Genomic DNA, 26,371 nt, shown 5'->3' with positions numbered 1-26,371 from the left:
CACCCCTCCAGATCCTATCACAGGGGGACAAACCTCTGCCTCGGCACACGGAGCCCCTGCTGGTTCCCAGCCCCCTCCCCTCCAGCAGGACCCTGGGCCTCACCTTCTCCACCGCGGCATAGCGGCTGGCGAGCTGCTTGCGGAGGTCTGCAATGTGGTGGTCACACTTCTTCATGTCCTTCTTGAAGTTCTCGCGGAAGTTCATGAGGGGCTTCTCCACCTCACTGTGAAGCTGTCGATGGGGGAGACACACTCAGGACCCCGGGGCAGCAGCTGCAAGTGGAGGGAGGGGGCGCTGCCCCTGACCCTGCAGGCGAGGATGGGGGGCCTTCCCACCGGAAGGTCAGAGACAAGTGGCTGCTGATCTGGTAGCGGTCGAGGAAGTCACCTCAGCTGGCCACGTCCCAGCGTTCACACCAATGGACGGGTTAGCACCTGGAGCCTTCGAGTCCCTTGTGGGCACCCCCTTCCTGCGCTAAGTCCCCAGAGCTTCCTCTAGGGCTTTGCTCAGGTGTCCGGCTCCCTTTCTTTCCAACCCGGGAGCTTTCTCGGGGCAGAACCCAAGCCACCATCTCTGTGTCCCCAGGCACTTAACACAGGGACTGCTGCGTGGGTGACATTTAATCAGGTGATCTCGGGGCAGCTCTACTCATTGGACAGCTACTACGTGCCACGTGCTGAGGCCGCAGAGCATCTGCTCACGGTCTGGACGTCGAGGAGGTCTTGTTAGGAGCTCAGGGCCACCCCCCCCTCCTGAACCGTGCCTGCTGGTCTCTGCATGGAGGCTGGCGCAACCCCACCGCACCAGAATGAACTGGCCTCGCGCCCCCAGGGACAGAGAAGGGTCCTTTATGCTCTGAGAGGTGCTGGGTGAGGACGGTTTCCGAGCTTTTTCCTTCTCTTCCATTCCTTCCCTCTCTCCCACTCCACTCTCTTTGCAAGGAGAACTTTTACTTAAAACTTTTGCGGGGGGGGGGCGGTGTGAACATGAGATGTATCTGATAAGAAAACAGACAAATGTGGACCTGCTGTGGTCAAAGTCACAGCCTAGAGCCCCCCGACTCAGCCTCTCAGAGCCCCACCCATTGGCCCCCTTGGGCCCCCTCAATCTGCCTTCCAGGGTCCCTCAGCCTCCATCCGCCCCTCTGGGAAGCAGAGGTGAACTTCCCTGGATGGACGACATCCCACCTCGGGGGTTCTGTGATCGCTCTCCTCCTCCCCTTCACTAGGCGACCCTTCTTCCTACATTATCTTTTCCCCAGAGACCTCAAGGACAGATGTGTTCCTGGTCCTAAAGCACCGATTACACATCACTGTGAGCTCTAGGAGGGTGGGGGCCACGCCGGCTTGGTCACTGCTGTGTCCGCAGCCTCCGGCCGGAGCTGGTGCACAGTGGGTGACCCTTCTTCTACTTAGATCTCCAGGGCCCAATGCCCCGGGTGACAAGACGATGCTTTGTTGGTGGACAACCTTCAAAGACTAACAGAGAGCGGGCTGCACAAACGCCCTTCTCTTCCTCCTGTTGGTTGTAACGTCCGCTATCATTTTTTTGAGCCCTTGGAAGCTTCCTTGCACAGGAAAACACCCCCATCTGGTGGCAGTTTGTAAGATGCCACAAACTTGAGCGCTGCTGAGAACAAGAAAACACCTTCCCCACACAGATTAGGCTTTGAGGGAGGAGGGGGAGGGGCTGCATCACTGGCTGCCGTGGGAACCGGCTCCTGCGGGGGGTGGGGGGGGGGCCTCTACGTGGGTTAACTCAGCCTGTTGACCCAGTAACTCCGCGGTCTCTTTCTGAGGGATTTCCATACTTCATGTACCCAGGAGTGACCTCGCAGAGGTTTATCAATACTCAGGAGTCCTGGGCGCTGGCCCCAGATTCTGTGGTCTGGAGAAGGGCCCAGGATCCTGCCAACACACCCAAGCTCTCCCCCAATTCCAAATGACATTCTGGAAACATCGTGCTACTGGCTGTCAGAAGCGTTCAACCCCGTGGATGGCAGACCCATGGATTCTCCCTCTGTATTTTAAGTACTTTGAAAATAAGGCTAATTTTTTCTTGAAGAAAGTTGGCTGGGTGTGTTTTTATACTCATTCTTAACGTTTAAGCATCTCTGGCAAACCAGGAGGCAGAAGCCCTCCCCGGAAGCTTGTCCGCGTGAACTTGAGCTGGCCTGGCTTGGATGCCACAGGCTACTGAAGCTGTTTGGTTTGCCTTTCAGAATTCCTGTCTCCTCCTTTCATGTCACTCATCAGAAGAGAGTAAGAGAAAACTCAAGTTGGCAGGAATTTCAGAGACCACGGGGAGACCTCGGAGACACTGTGGGTTTGGGGCCAGACCACCACAATAAAGTGAAGACTGCAATAAATAGTCACATGGATTTTTTTGGTTTCCCAGTGCACATAAAAGTGATGTGTACGCTATACTGTAGTCTGCTAAGTGTGTAATAGCTTTATGTCTTAAAAATGCACATACCGGGTCTTCCCTGGTGGCACAGTGGTTAAGAATTTGCCTGCCAATGCAGGGGACACAGGTTCGAGCCCTGGTCTGGGAAGATCCCACATGCCACGGATCAACTAAGCCCGTGTGCTACAACTACTGAGCCTGCACTCTAGAGCCCACGAGCCACAAGTACTGAGCCCGCGTGCCACAACTACTGAAGCCTGTGTGCCTAGAGCCCGTGCTCCGCAACAAGAGAATTCACCACGATGAGAAGCCCGCACGCTGCAACTAGAGAAAGCCCACGCACGGCAACGAAGACCCAACGCAGCCGTAAATAAATAAATAAATTTGTTTTAAAAAATGCACATACCTTAATTTTTAAAATACTTATTGCTAAAAAAAAATGCTAACCATCACCTGACAACGCAGGGTCACCGCACACCTTCAATTTGTTAAAACAAAACAAAACAAACTACACACACACTAAAGCAAAGTGCTATATTAAACAAGGTATGCCTGTATCTAGTCCAGTGGGTTACTAAGAGTTGTGAAATCATTTTAGTGGGTCAGGACCTGCTTTTAGATGAGCATAGCCCAGACACGAAAATATCAGAGTGCATTTTAGGCAGAAGGATAAGTAGTTTCACCAACAGCTGTTTTAGCCACGTACATGTGTATCTGTATGCGGATATCTGGAGGTGGATACCTGTGTGCTCCAGGTGGCCATGGAAAATGTATAACGGTGGGTCACAGTCAAGTAAGGTTCAAGTCACTGATCTGGTCCAACCTCTTCATTTCACACATGAAAAAAACGGAAGCTCAGAGATGCTAAGTGACTTGCCCAAGGTCATAAAGCTTGTTAGTGATGGCACTGACATAAAAGTCATGTCTCCTGAGGCTCACTGTGCCCCCCAAAATCTTCTGGCTGAATGCATGGCTTCGATTGCAGGATTAGATTTTCTCCCATCAGAAGGCATTTTTCTGTTCTCCCTTCTTCACCCAGAAGCGGGCATAAATTCCTTTATATATAGCAATCTTGTTTCTCTACCAGCCTGTTGCTATGAACAATGGCTCGAGCTAGGAGACGAGAAAAGCCTAAACGATTCCTGAAATGAAATTGCGTTTCTTAAAGAGCTCTCGCCCCCGACACAGAACATGCGGGGTGGAATTTTTCAACGAGCCTTTTGGAGCAGACGGTAGAATGGATGTCGCACACACGGAGCCGTATTATCCAGGGCGGACGGATACTCTTTGGAGCCTTTTCAAGGAATTGTCACACAACCACTGGGCCGCCACCATGACTGCCCGAGGGCACCGACACCGCCCCGATGGGCTGGAGGCAGCAGACATTCTTAGAGAAACATCTATGTGTGAATTTTGTGTGAACCTTCTTCAGAAGCCTCCCGTCAGCTACCTGAAGTCAGCCCTGAATTAAAACATCCCGGCATTTGGAGGGCCGGACTGCACTGCCCTGGACAGTCCTTAAGAGAGGGCAGAGTGCTCTTCAGAACAGGGTTCTGTGTTTTAAATGCCACTGGTCCGCCCGGAGAAAAGGTCTGGAGGTCAAAGCTGCAATTCACTCAGTCCTCTCCTCTGCTTCCTCAGCAGCTGAGCCCACTTGGCTGTGTGACCACTGGCTGCGATTTAACCCCTCTGTTCCTTCTCATTTGTGAAACGGAGATGCTGTCTTGAACAGTAGCTGATAAAATTGAGGGAGATGAATTATATCCTACACCTAACACTTACATCACCGTGATACTGTGATATAATAACCAATATATATTTTGCTTTTTGTCCCCAGCTCCTGGCTGGAGTTCCTAGAGCCTTTGCAATTTCCTAAACAACAAAGGTCCCAGGAGCATCCTTTGGTCTAATATTTGGTCTCTGACCCACTGTTCCTGATACCAAGCTCCTACATCCCTTGGAATTTCCTGGGTGACAGGAGGGTCTTTTGTTCGAATGAGGTGCCTCTGCCTGGGCTCCTGGACGGGGGCTGGTCACCACAAAGACCAAGCCATGATTAGAAGCTTGTAACTTTCAGCCCCCTCCCCATCACTTGGTAAGGGGGAGAGGAGAGGAGATTCTGCCTATGTGATGAAACCTCTATAACAATCTGTCAATCACAGGGCCCAGAGAGCTTCTGGACTGGTGAACACACTCAGACGTGAACACACATCTCTAGCCTTTATCCTATCCTTTAATATATAATAAACTGGTAAACCTAATAAGTGTTCCCCTGAGTTTCGTGAGCTCTTCTAGCAAATAATCAAACCTGAGGAGGGGGTCACGGGAACCCCTGATTTGTAGCCAAGTGGGACAGAAGTTGTGGGTAACCTGGGGACCCACTTCTTATGATAGCCATCTGAAGTAGGGTTGGTCCTGTAGCACTGAGTCCTTAACCTGCAGGATCCTATGCTGACCCTGGGGGAGTTAGTGTCAGAACTGAATTAAATTGTAGGACCCCCAGCTGGGGTCAGGGAATTGGTTGGCGTGGGGAAAACCCACCCAGTTTGGTGACCAGACGTACTGCTGTGAGCAGCAGTAGTAAAAGGAAAGATTAGAGGAAAACACTGCACGGGGGGAGTGCTCTGTCACCCGCTGGGCACCTTACGAACGATCGAGAATCAGACGGCCTGCCGATGGAGAGTAAATGCCACCAGGATTCCTGGGGCTGCGGCAGGCGACCCTTCAGAAGCTCGCAGACCCGGCTCCCAGTCCCATCACAGTGGCAGCCTCTGCATGCATCTCACAGTCAACGGAAGTTTCCACCACCGCAGAAGCTGGAGCTGCTGGGGGCTAGGAGGGAGAAGGGAGACCTAAAGGGAACACTACCGTGATCTACAGCTTAAAAACAACTCCCTGCTTTGTACGCAAGGCTCAAAAGAGACCCATTCACGGAGCTCCCTTCTCTCCCAGTACTTGAGAGGCAAGTTCCTTGCCAAGTGTCAGTGTCTGAGGTTAGTGTGCCACTGCTGGCCCAGGAATTCTCACTCACATCTGGGTGTCAACTCAGTCTTGGGGCTCCAGCATCCTTCAGGAGCAGGGAGCTGGTAACACACTGTTTTTCCTCCCAGCTCAGCTCTTTATAAAGCTCCTTCACACATCTCAGCCGTACGAGTCACTCATCCTGCCCTCGGCGTGCGGAGAACCATCACGGGGTGGGGTGGAGACCTGGATACAAAGTCAGTTTCCTGGCTTCCAATAGCGCACTAAGCCCAGAAATGCAACTGTTGTGGAAGAAGCGCTAGAAAAGACATAGGACCTGGGAGCACTGAGTGCGGAAGTCGCGGGAAGGGGCAGCCATCTTTGTGGGATGCCACGTTCAAGTGGCATCCTCCTCCTTTACACCCTGATGTTAAGGGAGGTAGCGTACACCCTGCTGTTAAAATGTGGGCTCAGGGGCTTCCCTGGTGGTGCAGTGGTTGAGAGTCTGCCTGCCGATGCAAGGGACACGGGTTCGTGCCCCGGTCCGGGAAGATCCCACATGCCGCGGAGCGGCTGGGCCCGTGAGCCATGGCCGCTGAGCCTGTGCGTCCGGAGCCTGTGCTCCACAACGGGAGAGGCCACAGCAGTGAGAGGCCCACGTACCAAAAAAAAAAAAATGTGGGTTCAGAGGGTTTAAGTGCTTTGTCCCAGTGTCCTCTTGGGCTGGTGACTGTGGGAGGGCAGAAGAAAGAGCGTAGACCCAGTAGGCAAAGGTCACCGGGAATGATGCCCCTCTCCAGGGGCTCTCGTCCTTTAGAAGGCAAGCATCCTAGTGGGCGGCCCCATCAGTCACGCACACTTTAGTGTGAATTTCCCCCTTAGACTCTTGGTTTATTTTCCACCTGGAAAGCAGCTAAGAGCCTGAGAGGGAATTTGGAGACAGGAGACAGGGAGTGGGGAAGAGAGGGTTGTTTGGAAACACGGAGAAATCTTGGCAGAAAGTAGGCCTCAAAAGACTAGGGGGTCGAGAGGAGATCGTCATAACTTCAGAAGATATTTATTGACATCTACTATGTACCAGGCACCACTCTGAGTCCTGAAGACAGAGTGAGTAGGAGAGAAACATCAAAGTCCGAGGGCACGATGCTGGAGTCTTTTGGACCAATGGAAAGAAGGGTCAGCTACCTAGTCTGACATTGTGTAACAACAGACACAACAAAACAAAAAAATTCTCCCTTCGAAATAATCTAGTCTCTCCCGACACTAAGAAGAGATAGAAAATGCCAATGCATTCCTTTGAAAGCCAAGCAACACAAAAGTGCAGTTTCATCACTCAGGGGCTCACCCGAGAAACTGAGGGGCATCTACCCTCACCTCGCAGAGGTGTGCTGGGGTTACTCGCACTGGCTCATCAGAGCCCAGCGTTAAATTTGGAGGAATTTTGTGAGTTGGCTGTTAAAGACAGCCAGTATTAAAAATTAAATGACCTAAACTTAAAATTAACAAACTATATTAAAAACAAAGGTAATACATATCCTCATACCCTCCTAACTCCATCTGACTCTTATCCACGCTCTATGATTACTGATGCTATTTTGTTGGCACAGGGGGAGCACGGTCTAATGGTAGCATCTCTTCCCGACTCGAGGTTTACACCATGGAAACTGTGCAACACCACACCCTGGAGAGACCGTTGTTAGACGTTCAGCAGCACATCGGTGCGTAGGACCAACCCAGGGAGGGCTTACCTTGGCGGAGAACTTGAGGTGAACTTCGGCCTCGTCGGCAAGGCTCTTCTTCACCTGCGCCCACGCTTCTCCCAGGGAGCTGCAACACCAAGGAGTCGATGAGCTCGGGGAGGCCACACCGACCTCAGGTCAGAGGCCACGGCCCTCCCTGAGACAGGATGGTGGGTCTCGACCCCGAGTCCCGGGGGAGCGTACGACACAAGAGACCGTGGACTTGGACGAGGCAGAGGCCAGGCACAAAAGAAACCTGAGCGCCACGCCTCGACCTATGTGAGCAGAGGAGCCCTCCCGAACCAAGCTGAGAGAATAGATGGCAGCAGACAGTCGAGTGCCTGGGGAAATACCCAGAAGCCCAGAGGACTGGGGAGGTGTGAGAGGGAGCTGGGGTACAGTGCCGTGAGGACCCTACTACCTGGCCCATTACTGTCTCCGGCCTTCCTGTCGCTCCTCCCTGGTTTACTGTTGAGGATTGGAAATGCCCGCTGGCAAGCCAGGGAAGGAGAACGGATGCCTTTTCAGGGAGAAGCTCTTCTCAAACAGAAGGCACCACGCAGCCCTGCTTGCAGGCGAACCTCCAGCGGCCTGACTTCCAAGGAGGGCAAAGATGGACCACCTGGGTCTAGGAGCCTCTTAGGGATGCCCACACAGCAGAGGAGGCTCGCCAACACCATCCTCAGGAGCATGGCCCCCCGCTAGTACCTATTCTGGATTGTGAACCGCGGTGCTGCCCACAGCCGACCAGAGAAGGGCAACGTCCTCTAAGCTAAGTAACTTTTCCACTGGTAGGAGATGTTCCAAGTAGAAGGAATCTCCTAAGCCCCTCGGACTCTTGAACGCGGCCCCCGCGCTCCCGTCTCCCTGATTGGGAATTCCTGAACCTCGATGACCTTCAAAACGACACTCCTGCACGTCTGCTCGAGACCTCTCCACCCAGCTGGTAAACCCGGGCTGAATGGTCCGTTGACTTAATTTCATCAAAAAGCCACTTCCCCCAGAGAATTCATTACACTTGAGGGGCAGAAAGCTGATTCAAAGACAGCAGGCTGCGAGGCTTCTGGGTTGTGAGCCGAGCGGCCAGCAGCTGAGAATTACCCAACAGGACAGAACAGAACCGATCTCTGTGGTCAGAGTCCGGGCCTGTCTGGTCATGGTGCTGGCTCAGGCCGAGGCGGCTGTATATGGGAAATAACTGATGGATTTTATCTTGGCAGCAAAGAAAGGTCCCCTCAGGTGATCCCGGCTGGGGGGCTACCCGAGAAGAGATGGAGTGAGAATCGGAGCGATCCAAGCTGCTGGCGTTTGTCTTGGCCTGAAGGGCCTGAGCTCCCGGGAGCTGGGCTGGGCCCACACTGGGTGGCCTGGCTCCTTACCTGACTGGGCGGACGGGTAGGGGGGTCCAGGGTGGGGGGAGGAGGGGGTGGAAGCGGTCACGATAGTCATACAGATACGGGATCGGAACAGCAGGTCCAGAAAGAGACTCGCCCAGATGCAGGCGACGCGCTTGCAGCAAAGGTGCCAAGTATCTCAATGGAGAACAGACAAGCCTTTCAAGAAATGGCCCAGAGACAACTGTACATCCACAGGGAAGAAAGGAATCCCGCCCCTGACCTATGCCACACACAAAGACGATCTCAAGATGGATCACACAGCTACAGGGAAAGCCAACAAGCTTACGGAAGCAGTCCCAGGAGGAGGGGGAGTTTGACGAAAGGGGGCTGCAGGGGGCTTCTCCCCGCAGCTGAGCTATCGCCAGCCGGCAGGAGGTACACACGAGAGCCCAGAAGCCCTGGTGGTGCCGAGAGATTGTAAGTCTGCTGTCAGCAGAGCACGTGGTCAGTAACTGGCCCAGGGACAGTGACAGTGGCCTGAGACTGTCATCTGAGGGTCATCGGGAGGAAAGGGCGAAAGCACAGCTTCACGCTCAGGACAATGGCCTCGGCCCTGCCTCCAGGCTGGGCCCTCGTTAGTAGGAGGACGTCCCTCCACACACCCAGCTGGGCCTGTCTGGGCTGGTCCAGCCCCGAGCAGGCCTCTCGCCTCCCAATACTCCAGCCGCCTTGGAGACACGTCACAAGCTAGAAAAAAAGGCCATTTAGAAATGCTCTCACTGAAGAGAGATTCTTTTTCATCTGATAAGAGGTTAATGAAAAAACAAAACAAAACCCCAAACCCGAGATATCATTTCTCACGCGGTTCCAGCTGACCGTCCGAGCCGAATCTAAACACGTTACTGTCACGACTACCACAGGAGCGCAGAACTGGAGGCAGGACGAATCACCTGATGCTGTTTATCTACCAATGTGCACACACCCTGTGGCATCTAATGTGGACACAGCACAACTCAAGTCTCCCCGTCCGCACCTTCCTAGGCTGCCCCACATTTCTAGGCTCCGGCGTCGCGCTTGGAAAGTTTCAGGTGGACGGGCTGGCGTGCAAAGCTGTGTGTGAATGCAAAACAGTGTAGCTGCAGGTTGTGAGTAGGGGCGGGTCCAGGCGCCTCCGGAAGGAGCGTGTGTCTGGGGGTGGTGCGTGCTCGCAGGGGAGATGGGGGGTATGTGTTCCTGGCTGTGTTGCACGTGAGCAGCGCCGATGCTGGAACGTGAGCGTGTGGCGGGCTGCCCCGTGTTTGGGGGCGCACGTGTGTACGGCATGATGGCGAGGGCCGACTCCTGGCTCGTGCAGCTGGGAGCATATGCTGTGCGTGTTGGCCGGACGGAGTGTCCCTGGCAGCAGCTCAGGCTGAGGAGGTGGAAGCCTCTTCCAGAGCAGCTCTGCATTGCAGGGCATGGGGGTACTTAGGAAAGCCCCCTGCCCAGGCTGGAGGGGAGACTCCCCGACAAGCTCCCTTCCTGCCCTGGTCTCAGGCCCGGTGCAGGGAGTAGGAGGAAGCCGGAGGCAACTTCATTTATGTCCCTGGAAGAGACACTGGCCGCGCAGGACCACCCAGTGGCCTGCTGGGTCAATGAAAACCATTCAGAGGCGGCCTCTTGGCTAGACAGCGAGCCCACACAGAGGCCCTAATCAAAGCCACATTCGGTTGGCAAAGCCCCATCGCCTGAAGGATTCAAGCCATGCAGGCAGATTTGGCCTTGTTCAACATCACAGCTCTCTGACGACCACAGCCATCCCATGACAGGATGTCTTCCATCCCCGGGGGCTCACTTCCCCTTGTAGGAGGGATTCGAACAGAGGCTGCACTGGAGGGAGGTCGGACTAGAGAGAGGACCTCGGGGGACCTTTCAACTCTAACCTCCTGAGACTCTGTATTTGTTTCAGTATTGAGGTGAAATTCACATAACACAAAACTAACCACTTTAAAGAGGATAAGCATTTACTACATTTGCCATCTTGTGCAACCATCACCTCTAGTTTCAAAACATTTTTATCACCCTGTGATGGACTGAATGTGTTCCCCAAATTCAGACGTTGCAGCTCTAACCCACGGTGTGGCTGTTATCTGGAAATGGGGTCTCTAAGGAAGTAATTAGGGTTAAATGAGGTCATACGGGTGGGGAAGAAGTGACACCAGAGAGCTCTTTGTCTCTCCTCACCGAGGAAAAGCCACCTGCAACGCAGAGGGAGCTCTCACCGGACACCAACCCTGCCAGCACCTTGACCTTGGACTCCCCAACCTCCAGAACCGTGATTAATTACATTTCTGTTGCTTAAGCCACCCAGTCTATGGTATTCTGTTACAGCAGCCCAAGCAGATGAACACATACCCCAGAAGGAAACCTCGTACCCATTAAACAGTTACCAGTCCCCTTTTCTCCCAGCCCCTGGCAATCACCCATCTTCATTCTGTCTCTGTGGATTTGTCTATTCTGAACATTTCATATAAATGGATCATACAGTATGCAACCTTTGTGTCTTGCTTCTCTCTCTTAACATAATGTTTTCGAGGTTCATCCACACAGTAATGTGGATCAGTACTTCATTCCTTTTTATGGCTGAATAATATTCCATCATATACCCATATATCCCACGTGGACAGACCACAATGTGTTTATGCATTCGTCCTTTGATGGACATTTGGGTTGTTTCCACCTTTTGGCTGTAGTGAACTGTGCTGCTACGAACATGCGTGTACATGTATTTGAATATATGCTTTTAATTCTTTTGGATATAAACCGAGGAGTGGAATTGCTGGATCATAAGGTAACCCTATGTTTAGTTTTCTGAGGCACTGCCAAACTGCTTTCCACAGCAGCTGCATCATTTTGCATTCCCACCAACAGGTTGAAACTCTTTGTTAACAGGTGGAGCGGAGAAGGCTACAGTCTTTCCCCAACTAGGGATCTTTCCGTGGCTGGGAGGGTGGGGCTGAGCCTCTCCCAGCCCGGGTCCCACCCAAGGAGGTCTGGACTGTCACAGCAGGAGGGGGAGGGGAGCCTGGGCCTCAGGCCCACAGGAGAGAATTCTAAACAAGGGGGCTGGGTGTGGAATCCTGTCACACCTAGTTTCCTACCAGCCTGCTCTCAGCGAAAGGGGGGCAGGGGTTGGCATCTGGAGGCTGGTTCCCAGCTACCAGGTGACAGGGCAGAGGGGGTCCTGACATACTCCAGCATCTGGCAGGAGGCCCTTGGCCGCTAGACAGTAGATAATACGCAAGTACCAACCTTGAGGGTGAATGCCCACACCTGGGGTCACGGCTGGCCAGCTGGAGCCATGAATGCCCACTTTGAACCATGAATGTTCCCCTTGAACCATGAATGCCCACCTTGAACCATGGGCACTCCCCTTCAGCCAGGTCTATGGAGACCTCCCCATCCCTATGGGACCATGGCAACGATCAGTGATCAGTGAAAAGGGACCCCCACCAAGTGTCCCCTCTCCTTCCCCACCCCCATCACGGTCCTCCCTACTCACCCCTCCTCCTGGGCAGCCAAGGAGTTCTGAGACAGCTTAGCTAAGTTCTTTGCATATTCTTCTTCAATCTTTATCCTGCAAAGGGAGAAAATCCAACATGTCGGCTCCCCAGCACTAGACTGTGGGTCTGACCTGCAGCCCTGCTACTTAGTAACGAACATGTAGACGAACCCGCCAGACCATAAGCTCTGCGAGTACGTGGCTCTTGTCTGTCCACCTGACACACAGTAGGTGCTTAATCAATACATGTTGAATGAATAAATGAATGAAATTGTCTGAACCTCATCTGCAAAGTGAGGCATATGCACCGGTGTCCTAGGCTGTGCGGAGAAGAGTGGTCATTTGCACAGTTCCTAGCACAGGGCTGGACACACAGCAAACGCTTCAACGAAGAAATGTAACTCATGATGGACCACGGCTGCCCCCTCTCCCAGCCCCAGAGCTCTGTGCTGAGAGCCTGCAAGGTGGCGTCGGCCCCTCCGAAGCAGGAACAGAACCCCTCTCTACGTTCTCCCAGACCCCAGGGCCCCCAACTTCCAAGCCTGCAGGGTGCAGACATTCCCATGGAAACCAGCAGTGCCCAGCTCTGCGGCGGATTCCACTTCCCCAGAGAGGGAAGTTGCCTTGGATTTCGCTTCCGGCAGGCAGGCCCTTGACACACTTTCAAGGCAGCTCTCCGGGGAGCGCTCAGTAATATCTGGCACAACCGTGTACAATGTGTTGTCATGGCATTAGTCACTGCCTAAGTGGTCCCCCGAGGAGCTGTGCTTGCGACGACCAGAGCTGGCCAGAGGGCTGGGGCCTCAGAGAGGCCCCTGGTCCATCACTGGGCAAATGAATAAAACCCCAGAGCTGTGCCCAGGGCTGCAGCATTTGCTTCCAGGCTGATCAGGAGCTGAAGGGGGGCCTGACAGAGTCCCAGGGCGGTGTTCTGAGTCATGATCACTTCCTGCTTCGGTGCTGAGAGGCTCAGTCTCGCTCCTCCTCTCACTACCAGCTCCACCGTCTCCACATACTCTCAAGCCTGCCTCCATCACTTCCTCTCCATCCGCTCAGCCTTTAGTCCCTCCCCTCCCCAGGAGGACACGGGCGGCCAGCCTCCAGCCAGGAGTTCTCTGGAGAAAGCAGATCTCACCATGTCACGCTCTCAGCTTCAAAGGCTCATCAATGCCCACCGCACGCACCGGGCACGGGGCCCGTCCCCTCCAGAGCCGGCATCACTCCCCTAAGCTGTGGCCACGTGGTTTACCGGATGTCTGCCATGCCCCCACCCCCACCCCACTCCCTAGCCCCGGCCCAGCTCTCACCTCTGCACCTCAGCTCCCACCCCTCCCGGCTCTGAAAGGTCCCCCTCTACAAGACCCCAGGTGGACTGAGAAAAGTCACAGGAGTCCACCTGTCCCAGGGAAGACCAGTGTTCTCATGTGGAAGGTTCCAGTTATTTGTTGACACGACCTCTTTACTAAAGTGTGAACCCTAAGCTAGGGTTTTCCAGCCGTTTTCCTCTTGGCCTGTTCCCTACCGTTGTTTTCTCACACCTGAGCTACGGAATCTCTCAATCTCCTACCGGTTTAATGGGTCATAAAATAAAGATCCGATTATACCAACAGAAAATAGGCCTCCTAAGGAAAACAGACACCTTCAAATGCCAGAGAACTGTTACTGGATTATTGCTGCTATAATTAAAAGAGAAACATTTAAAAAACATATTGCCATTTACTATCAATATTTCCAGTGTGCCTTGGAAACTCCAGACGGCACACATGTGGAACGGGGGGGTATGTGCACCTGTGTGAGTGTGCAGGTGTGTGGGTATGTGCTTTACAGGGTCGCAGAACTTGGAGAGACTGAGGAGGGGGGAGATGAAGAAGGAACTTCTCTCTGTAGCTCTCCCCACTTCCATCAGGCTGAATTTATTGTTTCATCTACGGGCAGGCAAACCACTATTATAATCCCTGCACTTAACTGTAATGACCTTATCTGACTCTCCCAGTAGGCTGAGCTCCCTGAAAGCAGGAATGGGAGGGTGAGGGTTTCTGGATGCCCAGGCCTGGGACATGGCTTTGGCTCAAAGATGAATTGAAAAGGTAACAGTCTCCTTTTTTGTTACGTTAAGGAACGGCTCTTCAAATGAGGGCGGCGCATGCGTAGATAAGCAAAGGGGCCAAGCAGTCTGCGTGGGGAGACATTAGGGAGCAGTGGGGACTGTGGCAAACTAGAAACACACACTCCCTGTACAGGGGCGGCTGCTCTTCAGCTCCAGCCAATTGTTGCATGAGGGATGCAAAGCCACGGAGCCAGACTTTCTTCTTTCCCCAGAGATGCCAGATATGCAGACTTTAATGTAACATCCACCAATTTCTTTTGCTGTTGTTGGTTCATATCTTTAAAAACATCACACAGGCCAAAGTAACACATCTGCTGGCCAGAAGTGTCCCAAGGGCCATAAGCCTGTGACTCCCGTCTTGCGCTCCCCTTAGCGCTAACCAAGCCCAGTGCTGGCGTGCAGTGCTCACCCTGGCTGCTCACTCCCTCGGGCTCAGGGACCGAGGTGGGTGCTGTCACCAGTCCCCGGAGCTGGGAGGGCCCAGGCCTCACCTTTCCCGGATGAACTCTGACATTTCCTTTTGCATCTGTTTGCCCTTCAGCTGTTTCTGAAGCAGCAGTTCAAACCCAGCCATGGTTCCGTTGCCTTGGGGGTCCTTCTTATCAGCCTAGGAAGGAATGAGAAGCAGCAGCGTTTAGGTGACATCAGCGTCTGGAGCCAGAAGGAATGGAGCGCAGGGAAGACAGACCCCAGAAGGGACCCCGATGTGCCTGGTAACCCTGTCCTCAGCCCCAGAGGCAGGACAAGGGCAGGAGTATTGGCTGCCCCAGCTCGCGCCTCTCCTGGCGCTCCTGTCCCCACGTGCTCTCTGATGCTTAAGCCCTGATCGCTGCCGCCACCCCATGTGCGTGCCCCTCAACCCCACAACCTGGGAAAGAAGAGGAGGAAGGGTATGTGGCCAAGAGCACAGGCACCAGGCAGCTGCTGGGGCTGGCTAGACCCTCTGCGGAGTCTTGACATCTTGACTAAGCAGGGAGACAGTGTGTAACCTCAGGCGCAGGTACCCCCAGCCCTGAGCCATGCCATCCTCTCTTGCACTGGCTGGGCAGTGGCATCCTCCAACGCACATGCATAAAAGATCGTAGTGACTTCTGCGGAGAAGCTGGATTGAAGGGCAGCCGCAGTGGGAAAGGGCCCGCTTCCAGGCTTGACATCCCAGCCGGGGAATCCCAAGCAAGTTCCCTCACTTTAAATCTGAGCTGCTCATTCCATGAAACTGGGGACATAATGGCAACCACCTGACGCGGTCATCGCAGGACAAATGACACATGGAAACAGCTTAGCCTAGTGTTCGGCAAATACCAAGTCTTCGGTGGATGGTATTTAAATTAGTTACTTTAAAGAAACGTCAGGACTTGGGGAAGATGGCCAAGTCATTGAAATGGGAACTTAGTACCCAATTCATTTTGCAAGCAAAGATTAACATTTCAAAATTAAATGCTTTTTGTTTTGTTTCGCCTGACCCTCCTCAAAGACGCCTGAATCTCTCTCTCCTGCTCTCCCCCGGCCCTCCCTGCCTCCCTGGTACCCCGAGCATGGCCTTCCCTGCCAGACAGGCCTCCAGCATCTGTTCCCACAGCTACGGCTGCAGATCAACCCTCAGAGCCTTCCTGGACCCTGGCGGGTGCCACTCCTAGAGCTGTCCCCGCTCCAAGGCAGCCTTTCCCACCAGGGATCCAGAGTCAAATGCTTTGATACTTCAAGGGAGGAGTTGGAAACAGGTCAAAATAGGGCTTCCCTGGTGGCGCAGTGGTTAAGAATCCGCCTGCCAATGCAGGGGACACGGGTTCGAGCCCTGGTCCGGGAAGATCCCACATGCCACGGAGCAACTAAGCCCGTGTGCCGCAACTACTGAGCCTGCGCTCTAGAGCCCGTGAGCCACAACTACTGAGCCCGTGTGCTACAACTACTGAAGCCCGTGTACCTAGAGCCCCCTGTGCTCCGCAACAAGGGAAGCCACCGCACCGCAACGAAGACCCAATGCAGCCAAAAATAAATTAATTAAAAAAACAACAAAAGAACAACAACAAAAAAATAGGTCCTTTGCCACCACAGAGAGGAGCATCAGTGAGAACCCTGTCCCAGGATCTGGAAAGACCTGGGCTCTCTCTCAGCTCAGCCACTGGGCACAGCGGTCAGGTCGTTCCAATTCTAGGCCGTGTCTCCCACCACTCACCCTAAAATAAGAATGGATTGCACCTCTAACATCCCGTTAGAACAGCTGTTTTACGAGAGGGGAAAGGAAAAGGGCTGGTGACGCCCGGAGAACGCCACTTACCTCCCCACTCCCTCCCAGTGCAGGATCCCTTCCTCAGCTGCCCTGACCCAGGGCCCTCTGAGCCACACTGTAATACCTCTCTGGACGGGGAGATCATCACCACACGGGGCACACCATGTCACAAGGGGGCTGCTCTGGCCATTGAAAAGTGACTCCAAGTACATGTAAGACGTGTGCCCTCCATTGTATGAATGCTACATCTTGACGAAAAAGCCAAAGAAAAATTATTGGAAATACTGAGCCCCAGTCTGCCTCCCCGAGAGGACGTATGTGCTGAGTGATTTGTCCACACTGGGAAAACCAGCCCGAGGAAGTGGGCTTTAATAACCGTGTGAGCAGAAAAATTTCTGTGAGGGGAAAAGGCCTTGATGGTCCGAGAGATAAAACCCTGGGGTAAGTATCAGAGGAGGGCTTGAATCAGGAGGGCTTGAATCAAGATGGGACCTGGGTGATGCTGACCGGCAGCAGGATGACCCACTCCCCCGGCTCCCTACCATCCCCCAGCATCCGCCACCCGCTGACCTCCGGCTACCAGGGTGCCCGTTCCCGGCGCTTGAGCTGGTCTCCCCCGCATGCTCTGTTTCCTGCTCCCCTCTTTATGGATGACGTCTCTCCTGCACCCACCCCCCTTAAGGATGATGTCTCCAACCTAGCTCTTCCCCTCCATCTCCACAGCTGCCACCATCTTTCCTGGCCTCCCACAGGTTCACGGGCACTTCTGCCTGTTTACAGCCCTCCTTGCATGACACAGGCACATCAGATCACATCCGATTCCTGCTTAAACCCTCCACCACCTTCCCGCTGCAAACAGAATAAAACCCAGCATCCTTATGGAGGCTGCGAGGTCTCGTACACTCGGATTCCCTGCTCATCCTCACCCCTGGGCTCACCCCTGCCCCCGAGGTGTGTCTGCCGCCAAAGCCAGAGCCCTTTCTACAATATTTGCTGCCTCTGCACATATCTCAGAAGATCTGGAAGAAACACAGCAACAGGAATCTTTGGCTACCTTCTGAAGGGCAAGAGATCTGGTAGAAAGACAAAAGCATTTTTGTCTAGTACTTGGTTAGCAAATCTAAAACAGGATAGATGATCCATTCTGACTGGTGGTTAAAAAAAAAGTTTGGATTTTTTAAATTTCTCGTTCCTTGGGGCCTTTGCCGAAGTTTACTTTTTTTAGGTGTACAATTCACTGGTTTCTAATATATACACAGGTCGTACAACAATCACCACTGTCTGATTCCAGAACGGGGTGATTTCATTTTAAAAGCCATTGTGAATTTTAAAATGAAAATGTCCAGAAGTACTCCCAGAGTTTCTGAGTAGGACTCTGAATCTGTCAAAAGATATTTAATTTTGGAGAACTTCACACAAAATTTACCATCTTAACCATTTTTAAGTGCACAGCGCAGTGGCATTAAGGACATGTGCACTGTTGTGCAAACATCACCACCATCCCCCTCCAGAACTTTCTCATCTTGCAAAACTGAAACTCCGTACCCATGGAGCAATACGCAAAAGCCTGGAACCACAGAATTATTCGAACTGGAGTCCCCTACAGGTTGTGCCTAACCTCCTTGTGACTTTGATGGAAACAGGGAGGCTGCCCAGGAGGAGAAACACTGTCCAGGATCACCTACAAGAGTGACAGAGCAGGGGCTTCCCTGGTGGCGCAGTGGTTGAGAGTCCGCCTGCTGATGCAGGGGACACAGGTTCGTGCCCCGGTCCGGGAAGATCCCACATGCCGCGGAGCGGCTGGGCCCGTGAGCCATGGCTGCTGAGCCTGCGCGTCTGGAGCCTGTGCTCCGCAACGGGAGAGGCCACGACAGTGAGAGGACCGTGTACCGCACAGAAAAAAAAATAAAAAATAAAAAGAGTGACAGAGCAGGTCTGAAGCCCAGGTTGGAGCCGATTCTGGTCTCCTGCTACCACTGAGCGGCAAGGGGACCCTCCAGCTTACCTGCATTCTGCCTGGAGTTTCCATATTGCCCTGTGGACTTTCTGAGATTTATGGAATGATCGAGACTCCAAGTGGGACTTACGTTTCCAGCCTCCAGTGCTCAATTGACTGCCAGCCCGTTGGGTTTCACCCGGAGAGGCCGCTCTGCTTTGAGCTCAAGCCACCGCCCCCCTCCCGGGTGTCCACTCCTGGTCCCCGGGGCCGCAGTGCGGGGACGCCGAGGCACCACTTACCCAGAAATAGTCACAGTAGCTCCATTCGGTTGGTTTGAGCAGCTGCTGCTCCGGCATCGTGTCTGGGTGAGGAAATGTCACGCAGTTTATCTGGAGGACACAGAACAGGGAAGAACACGGCTTGGCTGGAGGGTTGGGAGAAGCTGGAGGGGCTTGGGTCCTAGGACATGGCACTGAAGAGGTCCCCCTACAGGGCTAGCTTGACAGAGAACATGCGCTGGGGTCCTGGGATGCTCTGGCAGTCGGCCTTTCAGATGAGGGGCAACCGGCACTCACCCCCACCCCAGAGGGACTGAAATCAGTCCAAACTGTCTAGAGAGCAGTGCAACAGAAGTTAGCAACACTGCAAATGTCCACAGCCTTCCACCCAGAGGCTGCACTTGTAAGATTCTATCCTACAGATACCTACACACGGGTGCAGTGACATACGCACACGGTTTTCACCACGGCTCGGTTTGCAGTAGCAAAAGGCTGGAACGCAACTCCACGGTTTGTCAGCAGGGGAATGGTTAAAAAGTATGAGACAGTCCTGTATGGGCATCATATCCATGGTGAAAGACATGGCAAGAACGTTCTTCTGTACTGATAAGGAAGGAGTGGCAGGATACAGTGTTAAGTGGGTGGGTGGCGGAAGAAAAGGTAGACTAGTATTTACTGTTTGCTATCTTAGTGTAAAAAAATATTTTTAAATTTAAAAAAAAAAAAAAGGAGGGGACTCCCCTGGTGGTGCAGTGGTTAAGAATCCACCTGCCAATGCAGGGGACACGAGTTTGAGCCCTGGTCTGGGAAGATCCCACATGCCTCGGAGCAACGAAGCCCCTGCGCCACAACTACTGAGCCTGCGCTCTAGAGTCTGCGAGCCACAACCACTGAAGCCCGCGCGCCTAGAGCCCGTGCTCCGCAACAAGAGAAGCCACCGTGATGAGAAGCCTGCGCACCGCAATGAAGAGTAGCCCCCGCTCGACGCAACTAGAGAAAGCCCGCGCTCAGCAACGAAGACCCAATGCAGCCAAAAAAAAAAAAAAAAAAAAATCTTTAAAAAAATAAATAAAATTTAAGAAAAGAGGAGGAAGGAATTAGACACCCGTCTGGTATGTTTCTGGAAACTGATAACATCATTCGCTTCCAGGGAAAGGAATGAAGTGGCTGAGCATCCTGGGTGAGAAGTTACCTTGTGAATTTTACCTCATGATGTATATTCTATGAACAGAGTTTAAGTGATAATCCAGGGTGCGTGCCTGGGGCGGGCTGGCCCTGGCCCGGGAGACAGCAGCACACAGATCCCTGGGCTCTGCTCAGACTTTTCTGCCTGAGCATGATCGCGGTGCCCCTGGCTTTCCCTGCTCGGCAGAAGTGGCCTCGCCGCTGACCCCGCTGATGTCGCTTCAAGCCCCAGATCCGCTCCTAGAGAGTCCGCTCATTTGTTCTGGGAGCTGCAAGGCCTCGGGAAGGCAAGGCCGGAGCCCTGGCGGTCTTTAACCCTCGTCACAGCCCCAGCATCTGCCGAAGTGGGAGCCATCAGACGTTCACGGCGAGAACAGTGCAGAACACCCCTGAGGTTCTGAATCCAAGCCACAGACTTCAGGGCCAGGCAGCCATGCAGAGAAGTGAGGGACCCGCACATCATGGAAACTGAAGCTTGGGCTGGTGGGGGACCAGCCTCCACTTCGGGAAGCGGGGTGGTGTCTGCGAACGTCTGACTAGGGGGCAGATTCCTCTCAGCTCCCGCCAACTGATGCCAAGCCAGAATGAGGAGCCCAGGGTGGTCAGCTTATGCGATGACACGAGAGCAGCAGCAGATCAGGATTTGTACGTGAAGTGTCTCAATGCTTAAATGTTAGCAGCTCATTCATGGTTATTAACAACAACAACAACGATGACACCTTGTAAGCCAAAGCAGCCCTCTGCTAGCTGAGTCAGGCCGTGGGCCCCCAGCCATGGCCTCTGGTTCAGGTGCTTGGGGGCGGCTAGAAGTAAATCCAGGCCCCGCCGGCTCCCGGGGCACAGGCCTCTCTTGCACTCCTGGGGGGGGGGGGAACACAGGAGAGATCCCAGCCAAGGGAAGGGCCCCCTCCTCCCAGATACTGGCATCTGGCCGCCGTAAGGGCGGGGATTCCCGCTCTGGAGGGAAGCATGACGACACAGGAGGAAGGATCAGGGCCAGGAATGACCCCAAGAGCCCTGGAGACAGGGAGCATGGAATTCCACCAAGGTCAAGGTAGAGGCCCACGGAACCCCTGGGATGAGATGTTTTCTCCCAGTGCCCCAGCCCCCAGCCACCCGAGGTATCACTGGCCTGCAGGAGTCTGCTTGGGGGTGGCCAGCCTCTCAATGCCTAGCTCAGGCAATGGTCTCCCCAAACCCTCTTTTTGGGCTGACACCCCCAAGTTTGTCCAGAGATGAGCCTCCTTCTGGAAACCAGGGCTGGATTCCACAGTTTCACATACTCCTTATTTCCCGTTCCAGCTATTCTTGCCTCAACAAACAATGATGACCACAGCCTATCTTTATTTGGTTTAATAATGTAATCCATGAAAACTTCAAGCAAATTTAATGATAAATTAACTATGACATTACACTGGGCATTAAGCATCGTGGAGGCAGGTACTCAGAAGTGGATACAAAGGTCTTCTAGAGTGCCTTGTCTGGGGTCTAGGAGACAGGGGAGGGGCGTACCACGAGTGGCCCTATAACAACCACTGAAGGTGAAAGCTAGAGGGGCTGGGGGGAGAGAGGTTGGGGGAGGACAAGGCTTCATCCCTCTCGGGGCTCCTGCCACTCTCTGAGGACACCAGCCCTTGGATGGACTGGCCAGTGGCCCCAGGGTGTCCGTCTCCATCCCTGTCAACTCTGGTTTTGGGATTTCGCAGCCCTGGCAATCCCATAGGAATTTCCCTGAATCCTGGCAGAGCCCTGCACCCCCCTGGTGGGCGTCTCGAGAACTACACCTCACCGGCCCCATCGTGGGAGGCATCCTGGGAGAATTTCTGCAAAAGCTTTGTGTACATCCTCACTTCATCCTGCCGGCAGCCCCACAAGCTGGGTCACACTGGTCTCATTTGATTAACTGAGGATCACAGAAGTATTTGCCTCTAGTCTGGGCTGACGGCTCGAGCCCTCACCCACGATGCTGTGCTATGGAACACGTGCTCGGTCCATGCAAACGTTTGTTGAACGGCTACTTGGTGCCACGCGGTAGGCTAGACCTTCCCAGCACTTTGCACAGGTGCATTTGTATTTCTCGTGACTGCTTATTCAGCATCTCTCTTCCTTCGCCAGACAGTCTGTCCCAGGAGGAGAGGAAGCCCACCTCCTCCCCGCTGTGTCCCTAGTACCTGGCCCAGCACAGCCACGTGATGGGAGCTGGAAATGTTTCTTGGTACCATGAATGGAGGCTAGAGATAGAAGATGTAGTCTCTGCCCTCGACGGTTTTACAGCCCGATGAAGAAGGCAAACAAGTAGATATGTAATTGCAATTCTCTGTGTATAATGGTGGAGCCAGGGTCAGAAGCCAGCAATCTACGTCACACTCAATCTATGTCATGCTACCTTCTAACACACTTAGGCGTAGCCATGCCATGTCCCCACCCAAGGCAGGGGCTCAGGTAGGAAGGGGTGCTGGACAGGAAGCAGGAGACGGGGGAGCGTCCCCACTATGTACCGTTTGGGGGAAGTTCCAGGAGCCCCTCCCACTCGCGCTCCCAAGCTCGCCGTCCTCAAGCAACAGCGTCTTCGCTCTGGCGCCAACTCTGCTCTCTCCAGCCCTCAGTAAACGGAGTAACACCCGCTCTGCCCCTGACGGCCAGGGGGCCCCCTGAGCAGCAGAGGTTCTGCCAGGGCCGGCCTGCACGGGGGCAGGCAGAACCACAAGAGCTGCCCTCAGAAACTCTCTTGCGGGGGCTACAGCCACCACTCAGGCGCCTGGCCATGGCACAAGAGCCGCTGAACACAAGTGTGACCCACCCAAGGGGGCTGGCGTGGGGAGGCCCGGCGCGAGCCCCGGCCCCAGCACAGCACGGAGGCCTCCCTGGAGGCAGAGGCCGCAGCTATGTGCCCTCCTCTCTGACAGCCGCCTGCAACATAGAAGAGAAGGTGGTTTCACAACCAAGCGGGCCCTGAATTTCCTCCTGGTGGGAGAGGCTACTCTGGGAGGGGGTGAGAGAGGCAAAAGCCAGAGTTGGGACCTGTGGAAGCGGAAGAGAAATGCCCTCAAGCACTCACACCCAGTCCCCGAGCTCCCACCCGCGGCCCCCAGACGGGCCATGCCGGGAAGCTCAGACTGAAGATTAGAGGAGTCCCCAGACTCTTCTTTCTAGGACAGGAGTGTGACTAGGTGGCTCTGCTGTCACCTTTTCTGGAATCCTCCAGATTCTGACGCATCATATTGGTGCCGAGGCTGTGAACTGTCATCAGCGCCCGTCGCTTCCAATCAAGCAAGCAGCCCACTCACTGCCAGCCCTGCCCGGGGCCCCACGGCTGACGAGCAGCCCACGTGTTGGCCTCTTCAAAACTTGCTCCAGGCCCGGGTCGGGGAGCTGGAGCGTCGGAACCAAGCTCGGTCCTTGCTTCTCGGCCACACTGTGAGCCAGACTCGGACGTCGCCTGCAAATCTCTGCTGCCTGGGTGAGACCAGGTAAGAGGATGCTCACCCTATCCCCGCACACCGGGGCGAGGGAAGCTTGGGCCCCAGCCTCCCCGCACCGTCCCCCCCAGCATCTCCTTCCAGGGAAGCCACGAGCTCTGCAGGATCAGGACTCAGGGAGGGGCCGCAGTGGGAGAGTGACTGCTCCGTGGAAGGGCAAGAGCCACGGTACAGAGCTCTGCAGCCCCACTGGTCGGCCGGCCGGCAAGGATGCCCATCTCCAGCCTGGAGAGGAGAAGGGCCGCATGGGCTGGCAGTCAGCAGACCCGGGTTCAAGTCCGGGGCTCTGGTCCTCACTCACTGTGCCCCTTCTCAGTTTTCCCAGCAAAAAGTCCCCAAGGCTTGAGTGCTTATTTAAAACCTCCGGGGTGCGGGGGTGTTGGTTATAACGCAAACTTTCCAGCCTCGCCCCAGAGTGACCAACAGAGGAATCTGCATTTTAACAAGTATCCCCAAGGCTTCAGATGAGAAGCACTGCTGTAGGTCGGCGGGAAGAAGGAGGGAAGGCAGTGAGGCAGGGATGGAGGAGGTGTGTTGCCAGGAGACCCAGGGCCACGCCCACGCTGACAAAGTCCCAGGCTCCGGCCTAAAGGCAGACCAGAGTGGTGACCCGGGCCGCACCTCGTGAGCTGGGCTCCATCACCCATGGGAGGCATAACACTCAGCTTTTCACTTTTCATTTCTCTTATTCACGTTCCTTCTACAATGCAGTTTCTTCTCCCTCTTTCTCCATCTTTCAGGGAACTTTGGGAGCTCCTGCTTTGCCCCAGTATTCTGGGGCTTTCTGTGAACGTGAGGACTGTGTTCTCAGGACGTCTGCCCCGGGGGCCTGTCCACGCCCTCCCCATCCGCTCCAGTAACAAGGAAGCTGCTGCTGGCCCAGGGTTGAGCCGCCTGGTCCCATCCTCATCCTCGGGGGGCAACTTGCACCTGGGGCATTGCTGGTGGCTAAGAGCACAGGTCTCAAGTCCTGATGCTTCCCAGCTGTGTGACCTTGGGCGAGGCCCTGCTCTGTGCCAGGTCCTGCTCTGTGCCTCAATTTCCTCATCTATAAACACGGCGATGAGGAGACTAGTGTGAACTGAGCACCTACTGTGTGCCAGGCTGTTCTACGTGCTTTCCACACCATCCCTAAGGCGCATATGCCCATCGTCTCCCCGTTGTACAGATGTGGACACTGAGACCCAGAGAGGCCGGGTCGCTGCCCAGCTGGTGGGTGCTGTGCTGACCCCCTTGGCTTCAGAGCCCGAGTTCCCAGTCCCCACCCTACCCTGGTCCAACCACCTGCCCTCCCCGCAGTGAGCGGAGAATGAAATGGGTGCTCAGAACCCTCCTGGTGCCTAATAAATGGACACACAGGGGCAGCAATTATGACTGTTGCCATTGTTTGCCTGCCGCTTTTTCCTCCCCAAATCCGTCTAAGCAGGATCTGCAGCCTGCATGAGCCGGGGCAGGGGACCCCGTCTTGCTTCCATCTCCGAGAACTGTGTGACAGAGCCTGAGGGAGCCTATCTGTGGCCCCAGAGCTGCTGCACTTGGGTCGAAACCGCACACCTTGGACCACACGTCTCCCAGCTCCAAGTTCTTAGCTGAGCAGATGGGCGAGTTGTTTCTCTACTTGGAGGGGGAGGGACGTCCAGCGCCCGCCTTCCCCGAGCACAGGGCTGATGTGGAGCCGGAGGCAGGATGGCGTGGGGACTCGGAGGGCTTTTGGAAGAGCCCTGGGAGGCTGTCTGGCCGCTCTGGGCAGAGGCGGCCTGCTTCCCCATCAGCAACTCCCAGGAACTCTATTCTTAGGGCGCTTCCTCTTCCTTTTAACTTTGATGTCTTCCAGAAGTTCCCCTGCACAAAAGCCACCCTGCCGTGGCTGTAATTTACACGTCATGTCACTTGCGAGGAGCACAGCCCACCCCCTCCAACCCACTCCTGCACGCGCACCTTCCCCTGCCTGCCCTGCAAAAATGGCTTCTGCACCATTCCAACCACAATCCTTCCACGTGTTTGCCCCAAGAGAAAAAGTGAAATAAGAAATCAACAGAAGAAGGGCCGGGGGGAGGCAAGGGGGGAACCCTCGGCAACATCCAAGCTTTGGAACTTCCCAGGTACCAGGCTGGGCATCGCTTCCATTCAGCGGTCCGCATTGCCATGGCAACAGCCGAGCCATGGACCAGAGACAGCCCCAGCTTGCCACCCAACATGCGTGCGCTCCGCGGGAGCCGCTTACCGTGATGGTGTTTTCCTTGCTCTGCTTTTTGCCTGGTGACGAGGATCCCAGGTTCTGGGGAGAGACACAAGAAATACCATCAAAGCTGTCCTCCATATCGGACATCCTCTTTCATTCGGGTTCCCTGAAGGTGGAGGGGTTGGTTAAAAGCCTCGGGCCGGGGAAGTTTGGGGATGCTCCGGCTGCCGTTAACCCCCAAGTCACCATATTCTGGGAGAGGGCAGGCAGGAGCCTCCCGCGCCCCGGCTTGAAAACGAATTGGAGGAAGCCTCCAGCACAGGCTCTGAGAAAACTGCTCCAAAGCAGGTCTGCCTCCTCTTCTCCCCGTCGGTGGCTGGGGGAGCTAACCCCTCAGCGGCCCTCTGCTGGTAAGTGGTTCTGCACGCTGCTGGCTGCCTTAACCGGCAGAATCCACCCGGGGAGCAGAGAGTTAAGGCCACCACCTCCTCGCACTGAGGATTCAGAACATGACATCTTATTCCAAATCCCCCGGGGCCGACATATCACACCCCAGATACGTGCAATGTGGCCTGGGGCGCTCGGCCACATCCGTGACATGTCACCTTCCCAACCCCGAGAGCAGGGGGGCTCTGTTTCGGCTTCCATTTGGACTTTGGGGGTCTTCCCTTTGCCAGCAAGAAAACCACTGTCCCAAGGACCACCAAGCCCACAGGACCTCAGCAGCCTGCCCCAGACCTAGGATGGTCCTGGAATGGAAAGTAAGGATTGCCAGATGAAAACACCACATGGGTCCTAAGAGCCTATGACCCTAAAGGGGAGGGTCAATTCTGGGTCTTTGTTGTGCCATCAGCAGTTACGTCAGGGACTCTATAGGGTCCCTGAGCAGGACATGGGATGCCCACTCCTGTCCTGAGCCACATGTCGAGCTGGGAAGCAGGCTCGCCCCTAAGGCACTGCAGTGGCATCGCATGTGTGTCCTGGGA

The 26,371-nt window shown here is 54.6% G+C and overlaps 1 protein-coding gene across 8 annotated transcripts in view; it reads right to left on the bottom strand.

The window, feature by feature from the left end:
* Positions 1 to 26,371, bottom strand: part of GAS7 (growth arrest specific 7) — a 200,877-nt gene that overhangs the window by 12,576 nt on the left and 161,930 nt on the right. For all 8 annotated transcript variants that reach the window (XM_060136151.1, XM_060136158.1, XM_060136155.1 and 5 more), the window contains 6 exons: positions 25,428 to 25,481; positions 18,561 to 18,650; positions 14,584 to 14,699; positions 11,986 to 12,060; positions 7,117 to 7,195; positions 104 to 232 (listed from right to left, as the gene is read on the bottom strand). In XM_060136151.1, the coding sequence (XP_059992134.1) occupies positions 104 to 232; positions 7,117 to 7,195; positions 11,986 to 12,060; positions 14,584 to 14,699; positions 18,561 to 18,650; positions 25,428 to 25,481 (543 nt within the window). The remainder of the gene's footprint in view (positions 1 to 103; positions 233 to 7,116; positions 7,196 to 11,985; positions 12,061 to 14,583; positions 14,700 to 18,560; positions 18,651 to 25,427; positions 25,482 to 26,371) is intronic.

Source organism: Lagenorhynchus albirostris, chromosome 20 (assembly GCF_949774975.1).
Source record: "Lagenorhynchus albirostris chromosome 20, mLagAlb1.1, whole genome shotgun sequence".
Classification (NCBI taxonomy): domain Eukaryota; kingdom Metazoa; phylum Chordata; class Mammalia; order Artiodactyla; family Delphinidae; genus Lagenorhynchus; species Lagenorhynchus albirostris.
Note: the sequence above shows the minus strand (reverse complement) of the source record. Positions and strands in the feature narration are given on the sequence as shown.